This window comes from Neltuma alba, unplaced genomic scaffold (assembly GCF_004799145.2).
Source record: "Neltuma alba isolate B1F8T4 unplaced genomic scaffold, ASM479914v2 tig00013353_pilon, whole genome shotgun sequence".
NCBI classification, from domain to species: Eukaryota; Viridiplantae; Streptophyta; class Magnoliopsida; order Fabales; family Fabaceae; genus Neltuma; species Neltuma alba.
In genome coordinates this window covers 43,671-66,960 of record NW_021637619.1, presented here as the reverse complement: position 1 = coordinate 66,960, position 23,290 = coordinate 43,671, and the positions used below count along the sequence as shown (strand labels likewise).

At 32.3% G+C, this 23,290-nt stretch overlaps 1 protein-coding gene across 3 annotated transcripts in view; it reads right to left on the bottom strand.

The window, feature by feature from the left end:
- Positions 1-23,022, bottom strand: part of LOC114736654 (MADS-box protein JOINTLESS-like) — a 62,274-nt gene extending 39,252 nt beyond the window's left edge. Inside the window, exons 1-6 of one of the 3 annotated variants that reach the window (XM_028924532.1) lie at positions 22,985-23,022; positions 22,311-22,495; positions 19,450-19,519; positions 17,716-17,777; positions 17,475-17,574; positions 17,284-17,325 (exon numbers count right to left, since the gene is read on the bottom strand). In XM_028924532.1, coding sequence (XP_028780365.1) covers positions 17,284-17,325; positions 17,475-17,574; positions 17,716-17,777; positions 19,450-19,519; positions 22,311-22,492 — 456 coding nt within the window. In that variant the 5' untranslated portion in view covers positions 22,493-22,495; positions 22,985-23,022. Of the gene's footprint in view, positions 1-1,119; positions 1,302-8,627; positions 8,651-9,236; positions 9,307-11,101; positions 11,337-17,283; positions 17,326-17,474; positions 17,575-17,715; positions 17,778-19,449; positions 19,520-22,310; positions 22,496-22,984 lie in introns of those variants that run through there. The other 2 variants (XM_028924533.1, XM_028924530.1) reach the window with 2 other exon arrangements.
- Positions 23,023-23,290: the final 268 nt, after the last annotated feature.

Below are 23,290 nucleotides of genomic sequence, written 5' to 3'. Positions count from 1 at the left end.
ATTTCTTGTATATTTTGAACTTCACTCACTCTTTTTCCTTTTTGTTTTTTCCTCCACTTCCTATGCTACTAGTATAAACCTCTTCTAACTTTTATTCAACGTACTAAGCTAGGGAACAAATTTTGATAACCAGGACAGATTTCATACTTAGCAAGTCTTAGTAGTTTTGCATGCGTGGGCGCATACCAAATGCCTGTAATAATACACATGCAAATATATAACATTAAACTTCACATGTATACCGTGATGTTATCTATCTGAGCGTGCTCTACAGGATTGAAAGAGATTAGAAATTGAAATACTAATCTCGCAAGGTAAAGAAAGAGGAAAAACTCAATGCGTTGTTTTACACTGCCATTACAGAAAATATTCTTTTGCGTAACTGACATAAAGCCTCTAAATGAAGCCCCAGAAAGTGCGTTTTCTTCTGAAAACTTTCTCAAATGAGATATTTTACCCTAAATGAATCAATCCTTTCCTTTGCCTAAGTGGTCAGAAGGTCTCATTCAAAATAAAACGTCCGCTTGTCTCGTGGCTTATATACGCGCATTACTCTGTAATATGGCAATGAAGACACACACACACACACACAGAGATATATATGTGCATATTTGACATGAAATGAACCATATAACATGACAGCATGTTGGTATTTTCTTTGCAGTTACATATCAAAACAACAAGTGTAAGTTTTTAAACCCAGTTTTCTTTGTTACGATGCAAAAAATAAGATATACATTAATAAAGGGGGGAACATTCAAGAATCATAAACTAAGAAGTCGAAGTTTTAGAAAATCAAAAAGCTAAGTACAGCAAGTCAGCCAAGATTATCATTATTATTTTCTCAGAAAAGTGTTTGATAGAAACAGTGAGATTCTCTAAGCTAGCACGTTCGTGGTCATTCTCCTGTACGTTTGTCTAGACCAATGAGTTTAAAATAAGACTAAAATAATGAGCACCAGTACATAATTACGAATGTTGCACGTACGTGCGAAAATTAAACAATAATTACCTGGCAAAAGCATTCAAACATCAACAATTTGCAGATAGATCGAAAATACTAGAGAATATATATAAAGATGAAAGGGAAAATTAAAACGAAGAGAGAAAGAGAGAGACCTTGAGCTAGCATATCCGAAGAGCTTCCCAGTAGAAGAAAAGACCATGAGAGCAATCTCAGCATCACAGAGAGTTGATAGTTCCTGAGCTTTCTTGAATAGCCCTTTTCTTCTCTTCGAGAACGTCACTTGCCTCGCAGTTATGTTATCGATCTTCTTTATTTCGATCTTCTGTCTTGTCATTTCCATATTAAGCAAAAATAGACCCACAAATCAGGGACGAAAATAAGGAAAAAATTCACTAATGATCAATAAGTATGGTAGATTCAGCCTGAAAATAAAAATTACTGAATATTTCATAACTGAAAAAAACGGAATATTTAGTTTTCGACCAGTTAAAGGAAAGGAGGAGGCTCATTATCTCTCAAATCCAAGTAGAAAATCAATCTCAGATCCAATAAGCAACACAGAAAATTGTTCTTGGGTGGACAGAAAGAAGAAAAGAACTAAGGAGAAATTAAACCTTCAAGAACAAAGAGGGCCTCCAATCAGAACAAGCAGACGATTGAGGAAACTTACTGGAAAACACCAAAGTGTTGAGGATTAAACAAGAAGAAGGGGCAAACGAAGATAGGGGAGAGAAAAGAAAAAGAGAGACAAAGACAAAGAGAAGGGGAATGTCACAGGAAAAGAAAAAGAGGAAAATAGTTGGTTTGAAGTACTAGTCTCTAAAAGAGGAAACGAAAGATTGCAAGAAAGAAAGAGGAAGATGCTCACCACAGGTGCGATGAAGAGAAAGTACTAGTTGAAGCGATGAACCCCACCTAGCAATAGTCCATGAGAGAACAAACACAGAGAGGAGAGAGAGGAAGGCACGTGGGAAGAGGAGGAAACGAACTTTTTTGAGAAATAACGTTAATTACTAGTTATGGACTGGGGTAACGAAGCTTATTTCGTTTTCTTTCCTTTTGTGGATTTAAATGGTGAGTGGGGGCAGGCACGACACAGTACACGCCGCACGCAACACCATCCAATGAATTGCAGAGAGAGAGATGTGAGAGATGCGCGAGCGATGCGTGCGGGTTTTTTTTTTTTTTTTTAAACTGTGAGAGATGTGTGTTCAGCTTAGAGGAAATGACACTTCGGGACCAAACAAAATCATATTTTGGGGGGACATAGAAGTGATAGGATTTTTTTTTTTGGTAAAAATCACAATAAACATCTACGAATGGTTTGACATTGGATACATCAAACTGTTTGTTTTTTTTCTCTTTGTAATAGATTGTGAAATTGATATAATTACATGTTTATGAGTTGTAAATACAAGTTGGTTATGTGTCATTTTGATGCACAATAAGTTGTTATTATTTCCACCCTTTAATGTCAATATACCACTCTTTACTTGTCGTTCATAAAACCATCAGCTATCAATTTATGTGCTAATATAAGTTTGAAAAAACGTGATTTCAAGTTACATAATATTACACGACTTCATATAATATCATTAATTTCTCTAAACTGATGTATTTTGGTTATAATGTGATATAAAATTAATATTAACAATTGATTATCACTCATATAAAATTATAAAATCACTTCTCATTATGACACATTTATTTATTTATTTATTGGTCAAATGACACATTCAATTGTTAATAGTAGCACTTTCGCTTGTAAATAATTGCAATATCACTTGTTAATTTATCGGCTAATATAAATTTTAAAAAAAATGTGTTTTCAAGTTATATAATGTCTAGATTGATACATGACTTTTTTCGCTCGCCTAAGTTACTTTATTTGTTGCCATTTACAACAAGGACTACATATTGAATTTTGTTTACAATGATTGCTTTGGTATTCATGTCCTGCTTTTGTTATATTGTTTATTTCCTTAAAATAAAAAGCACACAAATTCTCAAAATCACATATATCAATAAGAAAATTTTCAAGTGACAGTGCAAGCATTAAGAATTGACCCAAGGAACATTGATTCAAATTTAAAATTCAATTGTTCACCAAAAAACAATTTAAAATTCATTTATATTTCACTTAAAATAAAAATATTATATCATCTTGTATCACATTATAATCAAAATGTAGTACTGAAATTTATGTTAATTAAATGACATTTTTATAGATTCATATGAGCATATAAATTGATAAGTCACAATGATATTATTGACAAGTCATAGTACTACCATTAACAAGTTAACGTGTCATTATTGACAAGTAATTTCATAATTTTGTATTAATGATAATTGACTTTTAATAACAATTCTATATCAAATTTATAAATAAAATGTACTAATTTAGAGGAATTGATGATGTTATATGAGATATTATGTAACTTAAAATCACATGTTTTCCAAATCCATATCAACACATAAATTGATAATTGATAGTGCCATGAATGACAAGTGACCAAAAAAGTGTATTAATAATGAAGGGTGTAGATAATAACAACTGATTATGCATTAGAATGTAACATATCAGTTTGTAGCCAACTTTAATTTACAACTTCATATGTATGTAATTACACCAATTTCCTAACCTGTTGAAAAAAACATACAATTGAATGTATGAAATGTCAAAGTAACTATTGGTGTGTTTTGTGACATTTACAAAAAATTTCTGTCACTTCTATTTACAACAAAATTCTCTCCATTCATCATTTATTTGGGTTCAAAATAGTTTTTCTTTTTGCCTTTTTTCTTCTTTTGCCTCGTGTGACTGCTTACCTTTCTTTATTGCCTTTTCTTCCTTCTTTTATAACCTCCACTAATGAGTCACAGGCATAGAAGGTCATGGTTTCTGTTAAAAACATTAAAAAACCAATTAATGTAAACCTGCAAAACACAATTATTATTATCATTAATAACTCAAGCAACTATATTGACAATTATCGTGGCCTACGTCAACAATAAAGTTTTCTATTTGGTACTAAGGGTTTCTATCTATACCAATCTTCATGTTTTTCATCAATTCCTACTAAATCATGTCAAAATAGAGCAAGCCCACTCTTAATTCATCCACAATATACCCAAAAACAAAGCATACATAATCATGCCATCCATCCTAAATCCCTAAATTAAATGACCAACACACCAAAAACCAAAAACACAAGTGATTTTTAACAATGGTTGATGAGAGTAGAATGGGCAAGATTTTCATATGGGAATGGAGAAGGAACAAGATAAAGTTTGGGTTCATTTTTCCTCGTCTTCTACTAATAGGTGCCAACTTTCACTCTAGAACAGAGCAACTTTTAACAATTTTAGTTGCCTCTTACTAGGAGTAAAGATGTCTTTTCACACTTCACTAAATTGCACTCAAGCCCCTTTGAAACTTCAAATTCACTACTAAGTTTCCTAAAACCTTTTTGCTCTATTTTGTGTTTCATGGAACCTTGTCATTTTTCTTTTTTTAAATCATTTTTTCTCTTTTGATCTAATTCTAAAATAAGGATTACTATATCTCACCTTTAATTTCCAAAATTTGGCATATTTTTTATAAATAAAAAAATACTGTTATGAGGATTAAAATTTGTTTTTAAGCCGATGAAAATAAAATAAAATTTTAAAAACCAAACCACTGCTTTTAAGTTTCTAAGGCCAAAACAAAAATGAAATCAAATTTAAAGAACTAAATATGATATTAACCCTTAAAACAACTATGTGTTCATGGATTTAGTGGTTATTATATTATTTAGATAAACCCTGCTACATTAAATCACTAATAAAGTAATTTTGTTACACTAATCAATATAAAATTGTATCATATACAAACTGCCACAACCTAATACCTTCATTGAGTGACTAATTTAAAGAAATTAAAAAATTTACTAAATTAATTAATTATGCCAAAAAGAAAGAAACAAAACATACTTTTTGGCAAAAATATAAACAGTGCAGTGTTCACCTCGAACTGTGTATGTATAAAAAGCCAATCTTGTCACACAAGGCATGAAATGTTTGTTTTCTTAATTTGTTTTAGCAATAAACATATAATTCTCAATATCAAATCCATATGTTGAAAAGTATTGTTTTAATTAAGAATGGTCCGTTTATAATTAATTTTACATTGGCAATACGTCAGTATATAGTATTAGATTAATTCTTTTTTTTTTCGCGGAATATATCAAATAACCACCACTATAGCGGGTGAATGAAGCTGCAGCACATTAAGGCCGAGCATTGGGCCCTTTGTTTATACATGACTTCGGAATTCAAATACAACACCATTGGATATATATATATATATATATATATATATATATGTTCATTTGATCAATTTATTTAATCAATACCTACTTACTTACAGATTAAAAGCAAACTTAAATTCTTATGAAAATAATGGGAAAAAACTACTGCATTGGTTAAATTCACCTACAAGAATGACAGGAAGTGTTTACGGTTTGACATTACAGGTAGGATCAAATCCACAATTGCTTCTCATTTATAGGAAATTTTCATGACACTAGGCTATAAGGCTATTATTGGCTTTGTGACGCAATGTTGATTGCTAAAAAGGGACAACGCTGCGCGGATTCCATAGCTACTCAGAAAATATTTCAGGAATAAAAAATTAAAACTTCACTATAATTCTCCTTGTTACTTATTAACACATGCAATCCTCAATGTTTGACAATTCAGAACACTGACAAAGACATATTCACTTATCATCATATGATTTCAATGCTTCTCCAAACTGTTCAAGATCTGACTGCTAAAATTTACTTTTTGTTTTGAGATCTTCAGTATTATATTTCTATATAAAACCAAGCCATCATGTAATCACAAGTCTATTCACTATACCAGCAATATCATGAGAAGTTAACAACAGAATCTTGCACTTTCTTGGTATGCTTGATTATCAGAAAGCTCATGAATGGACAGTTAAGCTAGCTATACTCACCGCAATTTGAGAGAAGTGTCTGAACTATCATCATCATGTGGAGGATCAAATATGCTGCCAATGTCGGCTGACTCAGATGACTGACCTCCTTGTTCTTGTGAAAGAATGCTCACCTAAACGCAGATATTTCCCATCTTTTAAGACTCTTTCAGAACAAGAAATTTGATAACTAGATTGGAACAGCTGGTTCAACCAGTGAAGCGGACCTTCCTTTGATTTCAAATGCTTTCAAAAGCGTCCACATGATAGTCAAATTTGGTCAACAACAGATAAAAAAAACTGATTTTCTTTATGTATACAACTTAGATAAACTAATTCAATAATGACCCATTCAACTGAGGATCATCCGTTAACTATTTCAATGGTATGAACATTAGAAACACAGGAATTCAACGGCTTACAGTTAAAAAACACTTCAAAATTCCGATAACATGTTTTAATCGCTGGTTCTCTACCACCAATTGGATTCTCTGCACGGGCAAAACCAGTGGCATTTTCAAACAAGTGAGGGAACCTAAAAGCTAGATATGTAGTTTTAATACTAACGGATTAAATATGAAGATGCAAACACAGGCAAGGAATACTCAATTCAATCCATAGATGTCCTAGACTTGTTATTTAGTACATAGTGCATATTTTAATGAATTTCTTTTATTCTATCAAATATTGAATAGACGAATCATGTAGTTTTTTTTTTTTTTTTTCCCAAACCTTATATGTCAATGATTCAAATTCTCCGTGTATGAATGGATTAAGGAGGACGGGAAAGGGAAAGAAAGTTTGACAATGATAATTCTTTTCTTTTCTCAAGCTTCAAGTAATAACTAAACAAAAATATATAAGATTTCAACAATTAAATTTGGAATGTGCCTGACCTTTCTCTTGAGCGCATCGATCTCTTTCAACATTATGTCGCCCTGCAAATCACAAAAAGAACCATCTATGCAGATTAGTTAAAATAATTTCTGGATATCAGCAAAGTGGCTCCACTAAAACAATCGCTAAAGCTTTCCTCTCTAGTGTGTTTGGAAGGAGTAGTGCAAGGGAGAAAATTTGTTTGAAGGTATTTGAGTGAGACCTTTGGAAAATACCCTCTTTATGTTAGCAGAAAGTGGATTTTTGAATTATTCCAGCAATGTATGGAAGTAATTTTGTTTCAAAATTAATTAAAAAAAAACAAGAAGAAGGAGAATTCTCCCACAATATACCATGCAGATTAATTTCCGTTCAACTTAATCAACTTCATAAATTTTCAATACAGCCAGGTGGGGGTAATAAAAATCCAAAGTAAATAGTTTTACTTGCAAAAAATTTGGAAATGAAGCTTTATCCAAACTAGAAAATGAATGCAAAAACCTACAAACAGCTTCCTAATTACTTTTCAAACTGAAAAATAGGTCCAGGAAGATAGGTTCTTCCATAATAGACTCTTATTGCTATTGATAACTATATATGTCATTTCAAAACTCATCTATAATTGAAAAGATAAGCTTCTCATGGTCCCAACATATAACAATGCTAAGAGCTAAGCTTAATTTTAACTCTGGTTATATGCCATTGTTCTCATAGTTATACAGAACCATGGTTAAACCATTTGTTCCAGATGATTCACCGTGGTTTGAAATCACAGTGAAGTTCTTGCTGCAGTTATATCTTTAAAAAGTTGGAGCCAGGGCACTTTTTGTAATGAGAGAAAATAATAAAATGATTAAACAAGCATTTTTATCTTAATAATAGCTAAGTCGACCGCATAAGCAGCTTCATTAATTTCCAAATATATAATCAATAATATTGCTACTGCATAAGCAACAGAAACTATTCAGGACTTATCATGGCCCAATTTCTTTAAAATTAAAGAAAAAGGTGATTTTAGTTAAGTTGAGCACTTGAATTGTTGGGAAAAGATTAAGCTAATCATGAAAGTTTTGTTGGAAAAGAAATTATTTTAGCTTCTTGTTTTTTTTTTTGGGGATAAGTTATTCCAAATAGCTTATCAAAATAAGCTTTTTCCAACACATCCCTCATATGTAATTAGCTTAAATTCTCCCAACAACTCCCTCATACTCCCAACAACTTCCTCATGTTTAGCCCAACTAAGATCAATTTTCTTAAACTTAAATAAACTGGCCCTATATCAAAAGAATGATGAAGCCAAAAGATTGAGAAATACATAAAAATATGCGTGTACCTCTACAGACGGATGGTCTAATCTTTCAGTGTCGTCTGAGAGCGGACCAAGCCTTTCAATAACCAGCTGCACGCTATATGAAGGAAAAAAATTGGGTTAATCAAATATTTCTTCCTTCAAATTTGCACTTTCTTTAACATGCATGAAATCTGACACTTTCTTTAACAAAACGCGGACCTTTGCTTTGACAACACTGCTCAAACCTCTTTTTATTTGGTCCTCAAGCTTCTCTAATTCATTTATGTTCAATCCTTCAAGCTCTTCTCCCTTCAACTGCCTTTCAACATAATTATAAGGTATAGTCATCCCCTTAGTAATGCAATACAAGTCTATGCACAGAGGAGGCACAAAATAAAAACTTCAGTGTACATGCGCGCGCGCGCACCCACAAAATATATATATATATATATATATATTGTATTACGTACCTAAACTCCTGAGTCTTATTAGCTTCTTCCTTGCTTAGCATGCTGAAGGTTTCCTTTTCATACTATACATAAATTCCCCATGAGATTTCTATTAGTTCATTATTATTGAATTTCAGGTCAAGCATAGTGAAAAACGTAACTTTTATCTACATACATAATATGTTATTACTATTGTTATTCACATTGTTCGCGAACTTGAAGCTTTTTCTTTATTTATTTAGTCATAGGCCTCATTTGATATCACCTCATTTGGATCCCGTTTTAGCTTTGGGCTATGCCAGGTGGAGATGAGCTATGAGCTATGAATCCAAATATTTCATCCTTTCTAGACTAAACTATTATATAAACATAGAAAAGGGGGAAATCTAGGTAATTAAACAAATAATCAAGTTGAAGAGGGATAAGGGATAAAGTTGTTGAAATCAAAGGGAACGGAACCAATGTACTGTGACAAGGACAATTCAACAAAAACAATCTAAATATCTATATATAAAAGATCTTACAAGTTGTACCATTCATGAGATATGGAATAAGTGTCGCAAAACTCAGGCTAGTTTATAAAGGAGAAGCAAATGGAGCAAGAGGATTGCCAAGCATATATTTAGAAAGTCTGCTTCAGGGAAAAAAAGTTATGCATAATGATCTTACCAAAACAGATGAATGATATAATCTCTCAATTTGTGAGTGCTGATCATATCTTTCGATAACCTGCTGCACACTATGATAAGGAAAAACACAGATGATTCAAAATTTATTCTGCACACTATACACTGTACACAGTATTGGACCAAAAAGAGAATGAGTATTAGAGAACTTGAATCCATGAGTATAATATGATATATTATCTATAGTTCTTAATATAAGGTGTAATTAACTAATTTGGATAAATTAAAAAAAATAATTAAGTTAGTTATTTGTAAAAAATATGCGTTGATTTAACTAAAATATCCTCTTCAATCATTTGAATTGAAACTAGGCTTTGATGCAAACTTCTTTAGCATATGCACAATTTATAGGTTTAGTTTGGATAAATAAAGGGAGGAATGGATTCGGGCCTCATATTTATAATCATATTCAATTCCAGATGTAGTATTATATATCAGCCCCTGAAATAATTCTTTATTCATGAATTTCTGGTATAAACACAAACACTTCATATGCAAGTCTCTTCAATTGAAGTACTACTAGGATTTTTGACACAACTTTGTGTGACCAAAATCATCGGATAAATGGTAAGCAAAATAAAAAAAAATAATCAAATAAGTAGTAAACATAAAAGTTGCACGTTACAAGATTATAAATGCAATCAAATGCAAGAGACTCTAATTTTCATTCTATGATTCATTAATTGTGATGTCAAGATTACTCTGATGACAACTACAAGTAGCAGCCTGATTATACTCTCTTGGTAATTCCATGACTTTGACTGCGACCCTTTCTACCTCTTTTCTTCCTCGGGTATTTGCTATGAAAGTGGACAATTACAACCACTCCTCAAACCAGTCATGGAGAGAAATTATGGAAATAGCTAGGGAGCACATTTTGATAACCAGGAACATTTCATCTTTAGCAATTTTTATAACTAGGTTTTGCATGTGTGGCTGCATGCCAGATGCCTATAGTAACATGCAAATATATAAATTTGAACTTCACACATATACTGATGTGATGTTATGTATCTAAGGGTCCTCTAGAGGATTGGAAGAGATTAGAAATTGAAATACTAATCTCGCAAAGAAAAGAAAGAGGAAAACTTAACGCGTTGTGTTACACTGCCATTACAGAAAATAGTCTTTTGCGTTAACTGATATAAAGCCTCTAAATGAACACTCAGAAAGTGCGTTTTCTTCTGGAAACTAAACACGTTCTCAAATCAGATATTTTACCCTAAGCACTTTTTTTTTTTTTAACTTAAGCAAGCTTAATGAACTAATCCTTTCCTCTGCCTCATAAGTGGTCAAAAGGTCTCATTCAAAATAAAGCATCCCCTTGTCGAGAGGCTTATATACGTGGAATAATCTATAATAAGGCAACGAAGATATAGATATATATATATCCATATTGGAAATGAAATGAACTATAACATGTCATCATGTTGGTATTTTCTTTGTTAGGATGCAAAAAATAAGATATACATTAATAAAGGGGAAAACACTCAAGAATCATAAACCTAGAAGTCGATGTTTTAGAAAATCAAAAAGCTAAGTACAGCAAGTCAGCCAAGAAGATCATTATTATTTTCCCAGAAAATTGTTTGATAGAAACAGTGAGATTCTCTAAGCTAGCACGTTCGTGGACATTCTCCTGTACGTTTGTCTAGACCAATGAGTTTAAAACAAAATTAAAATAATGAGCACAAGTACATAGTTACGAATCTTGCAGATACGTATGAAAATTAAACAAATAATTACCTGGCAAAAGCATTCAACTATCATCAAAGTGGAAATAGATCGAAAATCTTTCTGAGAATATATAAAGATGAAAAGGAAAATTGGAAGAAGAGAGAAAGAGACCTTGAGCTAGCATATTCAAAGAGCTTCCCAGTAGAAGAAAAGACCATTAGAGCAATCTCAGCATCACAGAGAGTTGATAGTTCCTGAGCTTTCTTGAATAGCCCTTTTCTTCTCTTTGAGAACGTCACTTGCCTCGCAGTTATGTTATCGATCTTCTTTATTTCTATCTTCTGTCTTGTCATTTCCTTATTAAGCAAAAATAGACCCACAAATCAGGGACGAAAATAAGGAAAACAATTCATTAATAATCAATAAATATGATAGATTCAGACTGAAAATAAAAATTACTGAATCTTTTATAACTTAAAAAAACGGGATATTTAGTTCCCGACCAGTTAAAGGAAAGGAGGTGGCTCATTATCTCTCAAATCGAAGTAGAAAATCAATCTCACATCCAATAAGCAACACAGAAAATTGTTCTTGGGTGGACAGAAAGAAGAAAAGAATTAAGGAGAAATTAAAAATTGAAGAACAAAGAGGGCTTCCAATCAGGACAAGCAGACGATTGAGGAAACTTACTCTAAAACACCAAAGTGTTGAGGATCAAACAAGATGGAGAGGAAAATGAAGAAAGGGGAGAGAAAAGAAAGAGAGAGACGGGGAATGTTACAGGAAAAGAAAAAGAGGAAAATAGTTGTTTTGAAGGATTAGTGTCTAAAAGATGAAACGAAAGACTGCCAGAAAGAGGAAGATGCTCACCAAGAATCTGGAATCAACCCCAGTCGAAGAGAAAGCTTAGCCAAAGGTGCGATGAACCCCACCTATCAATAGCCCATGAGAGAACAAACACAGAGGAGAGAGAGAGAGACATTTGGGAAGAGGAGGAAACGAACTTTTTTTGAGAAATAACGTTAATTACTAGTTACGGAGTGGGGTAACGAAGCTTATTTCGTTTTCTTTCCTTTTGCAGACTTAATGGTGAGTGGGGGTAGGCCCGACGCAGTAAAAATTGCAGAGCGGGATAAGCGGGAGATGTGAGAGATGCATGAGGGATGCGTGCGGGTGCTTTTTTTTTTTTTTAACTGTGAGAGATGTGTGAAATTCAACTTAGGGGAAATGACCCTTTGGGACCCAACAAAATGATATTTAGGAAAGAAAACCATTTTCGGCTTAGAGAATTTTTTGTAAATAAAAGTGATAGGAATTTTTTTTTGGTTAATGTTACAGTACGCACCTACGATTAGTTTGATATGGACATGTGTAACTATATTTTTTCTATGTAACAAATTGTGAAACTGGTGTAATTATATATATACGAGCTGTAAATGAAAATTGATTGTATACTATTCTGATACAGAAAAAGTTGTTATTATTTGTATTCTTCAATGTCAATGTGCCCTTTACTTGCTACTCATAACACTATCAATTGTCAATTTATATGCTAATATAAGTTTTAAAAAACATGTTTTAAGTTACATAATGTCATATAACTTCATATAATATCATTAATTTCTCTAAACTAATAGATTTTGGGTATAATGTGATATAGAATTGTTATTAATAGTCAACTATCACTAATATAAAATTATGAAATTACTTGTCATTTATGATGCATTTATTATTATTTTTTGGTCAAAGGACACATTCAATTGTTAACGGTGTCAATAGTTGCCATATCACTTGTTAATTCATCAACTGATATAAATTTTTTTTTTAAAAAAATTTAATTTCAAGTTATATAATGCCTAGGCTAATATGTGACTTATTTCGTTAGCCTAGGTTACTTTACTTGTTGTGGTTTACAATAAGGACCAGCTGATCCTTACATATTGAATTTTGCTTACAATGATTTCTATGGTATTCATGTCCTGTTGTTGTTACATTGTTTATTTCCTTAACATAAAAGACAGGCCAATTCTCAAAATCACGTATATCAATAAGAAAATTTTCAAGTTATAGTGCAAACATTAACAATTAACACAAGGAACATTGATTCAAATTTGAAATTCAATTATATTTCACTTAAAATAGAAATATTATATCATCTTATATCACATTATAATCAAAATGTATTGTTGGAATTTATGTTAATTATGTGATATTTTTTCCAAAACTTAAATAAATTCATATGAACATATAAATTGACAAGTCATAATGATGTTATTAACAAGTCACAGTGCTACCATTAACAAGTGAATGTGTCGTTAATGACAAGTAATTTCATAATTTTGTATTAGTGATAATTGACTTTTAATAATAATTCTATATCACATTTATAACTAAATGTATTAATTTAGAGGAATTGATGATGTCATATGATGTCGTATGATATTATATAACTTAAAATCACATTTTTTCCAAACTCATATCAACAAGTAAATTGACAATTGATAGTGCAATGAATGGCAAGCGACGAAAAGTGTATTAACAATCAAAGGTGTAGTTAATGACAACTAATTAGACATCAAAATATAATATGTCAATTTGTAGGCAACTTTAATTTATAGCTTTATATCCATATAATTACACCAATTTCACAACCTATTAAGAAAAAAAACATACAATTGAATGTATCAAATGTCAAATTAACTGTTAGTGTGTATTGTGACATTTACAAAAAAAAATTCTCTCTAATCATCATTTATTTGGGTTCAAAATAGCTTTTCTTTTTACCTTTTTTCTTCTTTTGTCTTGTGACTACTCACCCTTCTTCATTGCCTTTTCTTCCTCCTTTTGTAATATCGACTAATTAGTCAATAGAAGGTTATGGTCTGTGTTAAAAACATAATAACAAAACCAATTAAGGTAAACTTGCATGAAACAATTATCATTAACAACTCAAACAGTTATATTAACAATTATTACAACCTATATTAAAAACGGAGTTTTCTAGTTTGCAGTAAGGGTTTCTTTCTATATCGGTCTTTATCTTTTTCATCGATTCCCACCAAATCATGCCAAAATAGAGCAAGCCCACCCTCAATTTACTCACAATATATCTAAAAATAGAACACCCATTATCACCCTACCTATCTATCATAAATCTTTAACTTAAATAACCAGCACACACAAAATCAAAACGCACAAGCGATTTTTAACAATGGTTAATGTGAGTGGGGTGGGCAAGATTTTCACATAACAATGGAGAAGAAACTAGATAAAGTTTGGGCTCGTTTTTCCTTTTACCTTTTGCTAATAGGCATTGATTTTTAGTCGGGAACAAAGCAACTTTTAGCAATTTTGGTTGCATCTTACGGGGGCAAAATTATCTTTTCACATTTCATTAAATTGCACTCAGGTTCCCTTGGGATTTCAAATTCATTACAAATTTCCTAAAATCTTTTTGCCATATTTTGTGTTTCATAAGACATCAGTGTTATTTTTCCTTCTTTTTTTTTTTATATCAAATTTTAATAACCAACTCAGGTCCCTTTGGGACTTCAAAGTCATTACAAATTTCCTAAAATCTTTTTGCCATATTTTGTGTTTCATAAGACATCAGTGTTATTTTTCCTTCTTTTTTTTTTTATATCAAATTTTAATAACCAACTCAGGTCCCTTTGGGACTTCAAAGTCATTACAAATTTCCTAAAATCTTTTTGCCATATTTTTGTGTTTCATAAGACATAGTGTCATTTTTCCTTCTTTTTTTTTTTATATTCAATTTTAATAACCAACTCAGGTCCCTTTGGGACTTCAAATTCATTACAAATTTCCTAAAATCTTTTTGCCATATTTTGTGTTTCATAAGACATCAGTGTCATTTTTCCTTTTTTTTTTTATATCAAATTTTAATAACCAACTCAGGTCCCCTTGGGACTTCAAATTCATTACAAATTTCCTAAAATCTTTTTGCCATATTTTGTGTTTCATAAGACATCAGTGTCATTTTTCCTTTTTTTTTTTATATCAAATTTTAATAACCAACACCACTACTTCTAAGTTTCTAAGGCCAAAACAAAAATAAAGCCAAGTTTAAAGAACTAAAGATGATATTAACCCTTACAACAACTATGTGTTCATGGATTTAATAGTTATTATATTTTCTAGATAAACCACGCTATATTAAATCACTAAGTCATTTTGTTACACTAATCAATATGAAAGCGTATCATAGACAAACTACTACAATGTAGTACCTTCATCCCTTATTATAACACACACAGTTAACTAATTTAAAGAGATTAAAAATATACTAAATTAATTATGCCCCAAAAAAAAAGAGAAAGACATGACATACTCTTCGGCCAGTATATTAACAGTGCACTGTTCACCTCGAACTTTGTATGTATCAAAAGCCAATTTCGTCACACAAGGCATGAAATGTTTGTTTCCTTAATTTGCTTTAGCAATAAACATATTATTCTCAATATCAAATCCATATGTTGAAAAGTATTGTTTTAATTAAGAATGATCAGTTTATAATCAATTTTATATTGGTAACACGTCAGTATACAGTAATACATTTATTCCTTCTTTTTTTTTAGGTACGGAATATATCAACTAACCTACACTATAGCGGGTGGATGAGGCTGTAGCACATTAAGGCCAACCATTGGGCCCTTTCTTTATACATGACTTTGGAATTCAGAAACAACACCATTGGATAAATAAAATATATATCTGTGTGTGTGTGTGTGTGTTCATTTGGTCAATTTATGTAATCAATACCTACTTACTTACAGATTAAAAGCAAACTTAAATTCTTATGAAATAATGGGAAAAAACTCCTGCATTTGGGAAAAAACTCCTGCATTGGTTGAATTTCACCTACAAGAATGATAATCTCAATGGTTCTGCTCTATAGTGCCTCGTCATCTTTTTTTGCTTCTCTCATTTAAATAAAGACAATCTGCAACACAAAGACAATAAACTTAAGTTAAAGTTTTAAGAATATATGCCACAGATCCATATCTGATCCTTAATTTCACACACACACACACACACACAAATAAATTTAATCTCACATTCAATGCATGCAAGAATACATATTCTAAATACATTGTGTAAAGACAAGCTAAAGTTCACTGTTTTTGACTTCCTTTTTTTTTTTTTGGCAAGAAAGACAACAAGTATTAAAAGCTTGAGATTACAAGTAGGATCAAACTCACAATTACTTCTCATTTATAGGGAATTTTGATGACACAATGTTGATTGTCAAAAAGAGACAATGCTGTGCGGATTCCATAGCTCCTGAGATAATATTTCAGCAGTAAAAAATTAAAATTTCACTTCAATTCTCCTTAGTACTTATTGATGAATACAGGCAACCCTCAATTAATATTTGATTATCAGAAAGCTCAAGAAAGGACAGTTAAGTTAGCTATACTCACCCCAAGTTGAGAGAAGTGTCTGAACTATCATCATCATGTGGAGGATCAAATATGCTGCCAATGTCGGCTGACTCAGATGACTGACCTCCTTGTTCTTGTGAAAGATTCCTCACCTAAACGCAGATATTTCCCATCTTTTAAGACTCTTTTTCAGAACAAGAAATTTGATAACTAGATTGGAACAGCTGGTTCAACCAGTGAAGTGGACCTTCCTTTGATTTAAAATGCTTTCAAAAGCGTCCACATGATAGTCAAATTTGGTCAACAACAAATAAAAAAACTGATTTTCTCTATGTATACAACTTAGATAAACCAATTCAATAATGACCCATTCAACTGAGGATCATCCGTTAACAGGGCAATAAAATTTAAATCAATGTCCTAGCTAGTTCGATGCTATAAACATTAGAAACACAGAAATTTAACGGTTTACAATGAAAAAACACTTCAAAATTCCGATCACCTGATTTAATCGCTGATTCTCTTCCACCAATTGGATTCTCTGCACGGATAAAAAAAGCAGCATTTTCAGACAAATGAGGGAACCTAAAAGCTAGATATGTAGTTTTAATACTTACGGATTAAATATGAAGATACAAACACAGGCAAGGAATACTCAATTCAATCCATAGATGTCTTAGACTTGCTATTCTTTAGTCCATAGTGCATATTTTAATGAATTCTTTTATTGTATCAAATATTAAATAGAAGAATCATGTAGAATTTTTTTTTTTTTCTAAACCCTGCATGTTAATGATTCAGATTCTCCCTGTATGAATGGATTAAGGAGGATGGGAAAGGGAAAGAATGTTTGACGATGATAATTCTCTCTTTTTTTTCCCAAGCTTCAAGTTATAACTAAACAAAAAGATGTAAGATTCCAAAAATTAAGTTTGGAATGTGCTTGACCTTTCTCTTGAGCGCATCGATCTCTTTCAACATTATGTCATCCTGCAAATCACAAAAAAAACCATCCATGCAGATTAGTTATAATAATTTCTCGATATCAGCAAAGTGGCCCCAATAAAACAATCGCTAAAGCTTTCCTCTATAGTACACAAATAAATATGCAACATAGAAGTGGACAAGACAATTCAAACCTTTGCTCTGACAACACGTTTCAAACCTTTTTCTAATTGCTCTTCAAGCTTCTGTAATTCATTTATGTTCAATCCTTCAAGCTCTTCTCCCTTCAACTGCCTTCAAATTACAAGACATAGCCATCCCTCAGTTATACAACAGTGCAGGTCTATGCATAGAGAAGGCACAAAATAAAAACTTCACACTCTATATATGTAATAGCATGTAAATACACACACACACACACATATACACACATACTTCAGTTCCTGAGCCCTATTGGCTTCTTCCTTGCTGAGCTTGCTGAAAGTGTCCCTGTCATACTATACATAACAATTATGATTCATTAGTATTGAATTTCAGGTGAAGCAAACGTGAAGTGTGTGCGCGCGTGCGCGTGTACACAATCTTCTCTCTTTCACTAAAATTTTCGTCCGTTTTTATTTATTCTGCATTCTATGAGGTAGAGACTTATTTCATTTCAAACTATATGTGAAGGCATGTATATAAGGAGGAGAAATTCTCAGGTGCCGTATTATTGAAATTATATCTTATATGTTTAACTAAAGCCAGCCCCATGCATTTGAAAAGTCTGCAGTGAGTTGTGCTATCTGTGCTTTATGAAAATTTGGAGGGAAGCTTAGGTTTATTTGCTATATTTAACAACCGGAGTTAAGCTTAATTTTAACTCATAGTTATACAGAATCATGGTCAAACCATTAGTTCCAGATGATTCATTGTAGTTTGAGAAATCATAGTTAAGTTCTTGCTGCAGTTAAATCTTTAAAAAGTTGGAGCCAGGGCACTTTTTTGTAATGAGAAAGAATAATAAAATGATTAGACAAGCATTTTCGTCTTAATAATAGCTAAGTCAACCGCATAAGCAGCTTAATTACTTTCCAGACATATAATCAATAATACTGCCACCGCATAAGCAACAGGAACTATTCAGGACTTGTTATGGACCAATTTGTTTAAAATTATAGAAAAAAGATATTTTAGTTAAGTTTAACACTTGAATTGTTGGAAGAAGATCACATTAAGATTTTGCTGGGGAGAAAAAAATCTATTTTTGGCTTCTTCTTTTTTTTTTTTTTTTTGGGGTAAGCTACTCCACAGAGCTTAAAAAAGCTTTTTCCCACACATCCCTCATATGTAATCAGCTTACCCCGCAACATCCTCATGTTTAGCCCAAGTAGCATCAATTTTTTTTTAACAAAAGTGCAAACCTTTGCTTTGACAACACGGCTCAAACCTCTTTTTATTTGTTCCTCAAGCTTCTATGATTCATTTCTGTTCAATCCTTCAAGCTCTTCTCCCTTCAACTGCCTTTCAATATAATTATAAGGTATAGTCATCCCCTTAGTAATGCAATATAAGTCTATGCATAGAGGAGGCACAAAATAAAAGCCTCAGCGTACATGCGCGCGCGCACACACATTTGTATTTCGTACCTCAATTCCTGAGTCTTATTAGTTTCGTACATAATATTTTATTACTATTATTATTCACATTGTTCGCGAACTTGAAGATTTTTATTTATTTATTTATTTATTCATAGGTCTCATTTGATATCACATCATTTGGATCCCGTTGTAGCTTGGGGCTATGCTAGGTGGAGATGAGCTATGAGCTATGAGCTATGAATCCAAATATTTCGTCCTTTCTAGTTTTATAAACATGGAAAAGGGGAAAATTTGGGTAATTAAACAAATAATCAAGTTGAAGAGGGCTAAGGGATAAAGTTATTAAAATCAAAGGGAACGGAACAAATGTACTGAGAAAAGGACAATTCAACAAGAACAATCTAAATATCTATATATAATATAAAAGATCTTATAAGTTGTACTATTCATGAGATATGGAATAAGTGTCGCATAACTCAGGCTAGTTTATAATACTTAAAGGAGGAAGAAAATGGAGCAAAAGGATTGCGAAGCATATATTTAGACGAAGTCAGTTTCAGGTAAAAAAACATATGCATAATGATCTTACCAAAACAGATGAATGATATAATCTCTCAATTTGTGAGTGCTGATCATATCTTTCAATAACCTGCGGCACACTATAATAAGGAAAAAGACAGATGGTTCAAAATTTATTCTGCAAACTACACACTGTACGCAGTATGGGATGAAAAAGAGTAGGGGTATTAGAGAACTTGAACCCCCAAGTATAAAATGATATACCATCCCCAGTCCTTAATATAAGATCTACTTAATTAATTTGGATAGATTAAGACACAATTAAATTAGTTATTTGTCAAAAATATGTGTTGATTTTTCTAAAATATCTTCTTAAATGATTTGCATTGAAACTATCCATTAATGCAAACTTCCATAGGAGACGCGCAATTAATATGGTTAATTTGGATAAATAAAAAAAGGAATGGATTGGGGTCTTATATTTATAACCATATTCAATTCCCCTACTAGCTCTTATATTAGAGACTAGAGGTAGTATTATTATATCAGCCCCTAAAATCATTCTTTATTGACGAATTTCTTTGCGTGACTAAAATCATCAAATGAGTTGTAACCCCAAAAAAAAAAATCAAATGAGAAGTAAACATAAAGGTTGCACGTTAAAAGATTATAAATGCAATCATATGCAAGTGACTCTGATTTTCATTCTATGGTTCATTAATTACGATGCCAAAATTACTCGATGACAACTACAAGTAGTAGCCTGATTATTCTCTCTTGCTAATTAATTCCATGACTTTAACTGCGACACTTTTTACTTCTTTTCTTCCTCAGGTTGGATTAATGGCTTTGATACTTTTTTTTAACTGAAAGGGGACAATTACAACCACTCCTCAAACGAGTCATGGAGAAATTATGGAAATAGCTTGCGTTATCGCGTCTTTATGATAAAATGGCAGAAATATCCTTGTATTTTTTATGTCTTAATGAAAAGTTAAAAGAAAAATGACGCAGACACTACTCTACATGGGGATTAATTATTAGACTACAGGTTATTTATAGAGAAAGATGGGGTAAAGAAGCCGGATATACAAGATAATGTGGAAGACTAACATTTTGAAATATAACAAATATATTGACTTATATTCGATTGAAACACTTAATAACAAATGCGCAAATTCACTTAGGTTTTGTGGAAAATTCGTTTCTAACTGACAGGGGCAAAGAACTTAAAATAATTCGTTCATGATTATAAATGGATTTAAGATGATGAATACAACTCTAAAAGGGATAACTATAAATTGTCAAACTTAGTGCTCCGCAGGAATGAAGAGTTTCGTATTTGGTTAGTGTGTCGAATCTGACCATTACTCTTAGACAAGAAAATTATTATGTCTCCTATGTTATAGTTCAATGGCGCGTTTTTTAGATTATCAACATAAGTTTGGGTGTCCTCCCATATCTCATAAGTAGTTTCAGGATTTTGCTTCATTTCTTAAATATTTTGAACTTCATTCACTCTTTTTCCTTTTTGTATTTTCCTGCACTTCCTATGCTACTAATATAAACCTCTTATAAACTTTATTAAACGTATTAAACGTATAATATAATATGATAATATATATTTTATTTTACAATAATAACTAGCGAATTCAATTCAGCTCAACAGCAAGAAAATTGGACAGAAAAAGTAGTGGTTATGAGTTCAAATCTTGAAGAAGACACATTTAAATAGAAAATATTTGGAAGCCCATTTTCCTCTGGCATCACGTTCAGCGGCGACCTTTTTTTGTCGCCACTGAAACTTTTCAGCCATGGTCGCTATAGGTGGCAGCTTTTATATTTTCAGCAGTGACATTTTGTCACCGCTAAAAGTCAATTTTCTTTGTACCTAGTAAGCAAGGGAACAAATTTTGATAACCAGGATAGATTTTGTCCTTAGCAAGTTTTAGTAGTTTTGCATGTGTGGACGCATGTCAAATGCCTATAATACACATGCAAATATATAAATTTGAACTTCACACATATAGTGATGTGATGTTATGTATCCAAGGGTCCTCTAGAGGATTGAAAGAGATTAGCAATTGAAATACTAATCTCGCAAATCAAAGAAAGAGGAAAAACCTAATGCGTTGTGTTACACTGCCATTACGGAAAATAGCCTTTTGCGTTAACTGATATAAAGCCTCTAAATGAACACCGAGAAAGTGCGTTTTGTTCTGAAAACTTATCATGTTCTCAAATCAGATATTTTACCCTAAGCACCATTTTTTCCCACTCAAGCAAGCTAAATGAACTAATCCTTTCCTTTGCCTAAGTCGTCAAAAGGTCTAATTCAAAACAAAACATCCCCTTGTCTAGAGCCTTATATACGGGGAATGATCTATAATGAGGCAATGAAGATATATATATATATCCATATTGGAAATGAAATGAACTATAACATGTCATCGTGTTGGTATCTTCTTTGCAGTTACATATCAAAACAATAAGTGATAAGTTTCTAAAGCCATTTTTCTTTGTTAGGACGCAAAAAATAAGATGTACATTTATAAAGGGGTAAACATTCAAGAATCATAAACTAAGAAGTCGAAGTTTTAGAAAATCAAAAAGCGAAGTACAGCAAGTCAGCCAAGATTATCATTATTATTTTCTCAGAAAAGTGTTTGATAGAAACAGTGACATTCTCTAAGCTAGCACGTTCGTGGTCATTCTTCTGTACGTTTGTCTAGATCAATGAGCTTAAAATAAAATTAAAATAATAAGCACAAGTACATGATTACGAATCTTGCAGGTACGTGCGAAAATTAAACAATAATTACCGGGCAAAAGCTTTCGACCATCAACGAGTTGCAGATAGATCGAAAATACCTGTGAGAATATATATAAAGATGAAAGGGAAAATTAAAACGAAGAGAGAAAGAGAGAGACCTTGAGCTAGCATATTCGAAGAGCTTCCCAGTGGAAGAAAAGACTATGAGAGCAATCTCAGCATCACAGAGAGTCGAGAGTTCTAGAGCCTTCTTGAATAGCCCTCTCCTTCTCTTTGAAAATGTCACTTGCCTCGCAGTTATGTTATCGATCTTCTTTATTTCTATCCTCTGTCTTGTCATTTCCTTATGAAGCAAAAATAGACCCAAAATCAGGGACGAAAATAAGGAAAACAATTTATTAATAATCAATAAATATGATAGATTCAGACTGAAAATAAAAATTACTGAATCTTTCGTAACTAAAAGAGCGAAACATTTAGTTTCCGACCAGTTAAAGGAAAGGAGGCGGCTCATTATCTCTCAAATCGAAGTAGAAAATCAATATCAGATCCATTAAGCAACACACACAAATTGTTCTTGGGTCAGGGCTTCCAATCAGAACAAGCAAACGATTGAGGAATGTTACTGTCAAACACCAAAGTGTTGGGGATTAAACAAGAAGAGGAGGAAAATGAAGAAAGGGAAGAGAAGAGAAAGAGAAAGAGAAAGAGAAGGGGAATGTTACAGGAAAAGAAAAGGAGGAAAATAGTTGGTTTGAAGTGTCAGTGTCTAAAAGAGGAAACGAAAGATGGCAAGAAAGAGGAAGATGCTCACGAAGAATCTGGAATTAACCCTAGTTGAAGAGAAAGCTTAGCCACAGGTGCGATGAACCCCAGCTATCAATAGTCTAGGAGAGAACAAACCCAGAGAGGAGAAAGAGAGAGAGAGGCAGGTGGGAAGAGGAGGAAACGAACTTTTTTGAGAAATAACGTTAATTGCTAGTTATGGGGTGGGCGAACTGAGCTTATTTCGTTTTCTTTCCTTTTGTGGACTTAATGGTGAGTGGGGGCAAGCACGACACCGTACGCACCTCGCTAAACACCATCCAATGAATTGCAGAGAGAGAGAGAGATGCGAGAGATGCGTGCAGGTGTCTTT